The sequence below is a fragment of the Euphorbia lathyris genome, chromosome 1, assembly GCF_963576675.1.
Source record: "Euphorbia lathyris chromosome 1, ddEupLath1.1, whole genome shotgun sequence".
NCBI lineage: Eukaryota > Viridiplantae > Streptophyta > Magnoliopsida > Malpighiales > Euphorbiaceae > Euphorbia > Euphorbia lathyris.
Window position 1 is genome coordinate 141,916,516 of NC_088910.1, and position 4,984 is coordinate 141,921,499.

At 35.6% G+C, this 4,984-nt stretch overlaps 1 protein-coding gene across 1 annotated transcript; it reads right to left on the minus strand.

Annotated features, from left to right (window-relative positions):
- Window positions 1–1,063: 1,063 nt before the first annotated feature.
- On the minus strand, window positions 1,064–4,496 carry LOC136211133 (FBD-associated F-box protein At2g26860-like). Its single transcript, XM_066002682.1, has 3 exons — window positions 3,470–4,496; window positions 3,161–3,326; window positions 1,064–3,091 (listed from the first exon to the last, which is right to left on the minus strand). Exons 1-3 carry the CDS (start codon window positions 4,421–4,423, stop codon window positions 2,430–2,432), a joined length of 1,782 nt encoding a protein of 593 aa, XP_065858754.1. The 5' UTR covers window positions 4,424–4,496; the 3' UTR covers window positions 1,064–2,429.
- Between the last annotated feature and the right edge of the window lie 488 nt (window positions 4,497–4,984).

A 4,984-nucleotide genomic window follows, 5' to 3' on the forward strand; every position in this document is an offset into this window, starting at 1 on the left:
ATTCTTTCTATTTTCTATGTTCTGGCTGTCTCTACTTTCTTTTATAACTTGATATAATTTCTATTTAGATATTAAAATTGCATTTTTGGACTAATGTTTAAAGTTAAATACGGTTAATATTTTATTTTTTTATAGCATTTTGAATTTGATCTGAATCTTATGATTCGATTCGGTTCACGAGTGCCGATTCACAAAATGAGATTTCGAGTCACGATTTAACAACTATGGATCAGACCTCTCAAAGAACCACATAATGCTCTCTTCGTCATACTGCATTCCGAAGAAGAGTAGCTTATTTTGAAAAATCCAAAGCAAAAGTATGAGTATGCATAATGACAATGAAAATTAGAAAGAAGAATACCTTTAAAAAGAAAGCTAAGAGCAGAATCCTTCGTCCAAACCTAATTCGAATAGAAAAGAAAACAATTAAAAGAAATAAAGAGCCATTAAAGAAAGAGAATCGCCAATGAGAGAAGGGAGAGTTAAAGAATGTGAGAAAAGAAATAAACCTTACACTTTTCAGGAAGTAATGATTGGGAACACGGAAGGTTTTTAGGAGGTAAGGATTGAGAATGCCGTCCCTCATTGGTAGCAAATCTGTCACATAAGGATTAAGGAAAAGCACCCATATGCAATAAAAAAAAAAAAAAAGGGCGGCCCGGTCGCATTACGCGTCCCCGCTGAGCGAGGGTCCGGGGAGGGGTCCCACCACAAGGGTGTATTGGGGGCAAGCCTTCCCTTGCCAATTTAATTGGCAAGAGGCCGCTCCTAAGACTCGAACCCGTGACCTCTGGTCACACGGCAACAACGTTTTACCGTTGCGCCAAGGCTCGCCCTCTAGCACCCATATGCAATATTTTAAAGAAATAATTAATGACCTAATGATAGAGTAATATATGAACTATCAGGAATTTTCACATGCACCTTAATGAGCACCGTTAGAATATAAGCTTATTAAATCTAAGCATCAGGATGCCACCTTAGGATTCTAATAAGCCTAGATCTAACGGTGAATGAGCAAATTCTACATATCATTAAGGTGCATGTGATCAAGACTGTATGAACTATGGTCAATAATATATGAGCCTAATGACAGAGTAATAATATATGAGATTATAAATTCCAAATTGCCCCATGAGCACATTCAAAGTCTGCATACATCTCACCTCCTACTGCATATAAACTTAAAAATACTCATAAAAGTAGTAAGAAGATTTCAAACAACTTCCTGAATTTTTATATTGAGCCACTCGCAAACCTGGAAATTCATCATTGGATGCAAATTGAATCAAGAATGAACTCCATAACCTCATCCGAAAAGCCATAAATCTACAGCTACAACACAACCAGGCTCCTTCTTCACCCCTCGATCCTTCGTTAACTTACCACATCATCGACCTGCTGCAGCATACATATTCGACAACTGTTTATAGGTTCCATCATGCTGTTGATTTAGCTCGAAAAGTCGTTCAGCAACTTGAACCACGAGATCAATGTCCCATGTATTCTGCAGCCAGCGAGCACAGCCTCCCAAATAGGAGCACCAGGCTCACAAGGCATTTCTTCCACCACACAGCCTACCAAATAGGAGCACCAGGCTCACAAGGCATTTCTTCCATCATAGACTTTGCTTCTGAGAAATTTCCAACTCTACATTACAAATCAATTAGACGGGCCTAATGATCTTCACCCAAAAGTTATCACATTCTTAAACTTATAGCATTTTATTACATACATCAAACATGAACCACATCAGCTAAAATAGGACCCGTAAGCATTATATGAAATGCCATAAACTGACGTTGTATCAATGGTGTGTAGGTGAGATTGAAATAAAGAATTTGATGAAAAAAGATTAATGCAGGTATCGGGTCGCTGCTGCGGATCTCATATCAGTATTAATACGGTAACATTCTACAATATTTCAACTTCTGAGAAAAAAAAAACGGAAGCAGATTTGTGTAATCTGCGATTAGAGAAAAAATAGTAATAAAAAAATTCAGAAATTGTAATAGATAAGCGAAGCTGCTCCACGCTCTAGCTTGGCTCGTTTATAAATAAATCGAGCTTTTATCGAACCAAACATTGAGCCGCTCATGAGCGGTTCGGCTCATTTACAGCCCTATCTAGATGGTGGTTAGCCGATTTTCTAAGGAACATAAACTCACAATCATTAAAGAAAGAAGCAAGCGATTTACTATCTTAAAAACTGTAACCAAAATAAAAGCAAGAAATCAAGTCTTGCACCAAATTAGTTCAACACATTGAATCATTCATTCATTTGCACCAAAATAGTATCAGATTGAATCATTCATTCATTTGCAGCTAAGCATCCACTAATTGCAGCTAAGCATCCACTAAACAACTTCAGGTGGATTAAGAAATGAGATTAAATTCTAATATTAGCTATAGATGTAATAAAATAATTCTCAAACAGTTATCTTCAACCTATTCAACTCGATTTCTAGCTCCTCAACATGGAGAATCTGCTTTCTGATCTCCTCAACTAAATTCGCACAGTCATCGGGAATGATATCATCTGATTCTAAGACGTAGAAATCCAAAGTTGCATGAAGTGAAGAAGGCACGTTCGTCAATTTAAGACATGTAGAACCCACGTTTTCCCTCATTTTCAAGCTCTCGAGATTCTGACATGAAATTTCTAGGAGAGGACAGTTCTTGCCAAATTCCCTTATAAGAATTGTTTTCAAATGCTTAGAAGCAACAACAAGCGCCCCTTGAAAGCCACAATAACGTAATTCTAAGCATTCAAGCAAAGGACTACCAGATAAAACATGCTCAATTGCTTGATTACCCAACTCAGAATGATCTAACTGCAAACTCTTAAGAGATTCCCAATTTACTTTCACGTTCGGCATAAACTTACAAGTACACATCTTCAGCTTAACTAATGAAGGATTGTTGAAAAAAGAATACCGCAATTCGTACTTGTCCCATGATTCCAAATTAAAACCATCACAATCTAAAATGAGCTCCTTTACATGTTTTTTGGCAGCGAAACGAATCCACAATGACAATCTAGAATACAGCTTATGCAAAGGGATATCTTTGGAGTCGATAACAAGTTTCTCTGCAGTCAAGCAATCATAGAGAATTAGTATATTGTCAATCAAATTGATGAATTATCGGACAAACGTACCGTTTGAAACGAAATTTAGGATAGAGACGTCGGTCCATTTACACTCCCACCTATGATAAAAATTAGATTTAAAGGCCTCTTTTGTTGATGGTATAAAGGAGAGGATCCGCTGAGTCAGAGAATCTGGCAAACCTTCTATGCAATCTTTAGAATACAATGATAGAACCTTCAAAGTAAAAAAAATGCTAATGAATAATTCAAATTTAAAATGCTATTATTTATCTATTAAAAGGAAATTAAACTTAAAACAACTTTCATTGAGACTGAATTTCTAATATTAAACAGTGAAATATTTGCTCAAAAACTTACACCCATCAAGTAAGGCCCAATATCTAGCTTCTCAACATGCTGAACCTGCATAATAGTCTGACTAACCAAATTTATGCAGTCTTCTACATTGTAGTCGTTTCGGTCATAATCGTAGAAAAAATCAAAAGTAACATAAACTGAAGACCGCAAATTCATTAATTTAGGAGATGTAAATCCTATTAGACCTGAAATTCTCAATCTCTCAACATTGGGACATGAGATTTCAATGTTACTAGAATTAAATGAATCCAAAAGAAGAATTTTCACACTTTTAGAAGCAATAACAACAGCATCAAACAATTTACATTTGTGTAATTCCAAGTATTCAAGCATAGGCGAACCGGATAAAACATTCTCAATCCCTCCATTTTGCAGTGCACAAAGATATAAACGCAAAATCTTGACAGATCCCCAATTTACTTTCCCAATCGGCATAAGATCACAATAAAGTAACTTCAATTTAACTAATGAAGAATTGTTGAAAAGAAATTCTGGCAAGGGATACGGGGAGTTGATAGTGAGAAACACAATGAGTTCCTTTACATGCTTTTTCACAGCAAAACGTATCCACGGATCCTTGTTAGGAATTTTTTCAGAGCAACTTGTCATTTTGATGACGAATTTGTCGATATTGGAGCAATCATCATGGAGATTTAGGGTTTTGTCGATGAAATTGGAAAATTGATCGATAGACATACCCTTATAAATACACGTATTATAGACGAATTTGAGAACTGATACACGAGTCCATTGATACTTCCATGATTTGGATAAAACCATAGTCTTCACTGAATCGGTTGTCGGCAGAAGGGAGAGGATGCGGTGAATCAGGACATCCGGTAAGGCACTAATGCGGTCTTCATCTTCTTCGCCCGATTTGATTCTATTAATTTCATTTTCTGAATCGCACCTTCCTTCGGTTTCCACCATGGAAGCTCCGCCAGTTTCTGCCATAAACAAGCAATCAAAAGCTGAGACTAGAGTAGGGTTGTAAACGGGATATTTTGGAGCAGAGGTGGCAATTTCCTTTCACCGTATTATCTCGTATTTATATTGTATAAGGTTTTATATGTTATAAAAAACGGTAAAAAAACATAACTTTCAAAAACATAACTCTTTAATAAATAACACGACTCAAATAAATACAAATGAATTTTTGATAAAACAACATAAATTTTTTAATAATATAATAAATCAAAATAAAAAATATATTAATTATAAATGGTCTAATACACAAATAACTTTTAAACTTATTTAAATATTGTAACTGCTCCTTTCAATTTTCAATTGTAACAACTGACTCTTTAAATTTGTCCAATAACATACCTCAAATTGTGAATTTTTTTACCCCTACTTGGAGCAACCGTAAAAATATTTCCCTGGATTCGTATCACGCCAAAGATCTGATCATCCCACTCTAAGAACGTTGCAGCTTCTGTATTTTACGTGTTTCTTCAATTGCAGTCCTTATCAGCAATTTGAGGTTATGTTTTACAATTGAACAAGTTTGAGGGG

Coding starts and splice junctions, on each gene's coding strand:
- LOC136211133 (XM_066002682.1), bottom strand. CDS start 4,423: ATGGCAGAAACTGGCGGAGCTTCCATGGTGGAAACCGAAGGAAGGTGC. Junction 3,327..3,469: donor TTGGGCCTTACTTGATGGGT/GTAAGTTTTTGA, acceptor TTTACTTTGAAG/GTTCTATCATTGTATTCTAA. Junction 3,092..3,160: donor CCTAAATTTCGTTTCAAACG/GTACGTTTGTCC, acceptor GCTTGACTGCAG/AGAAACTTGTTATCGACTCC.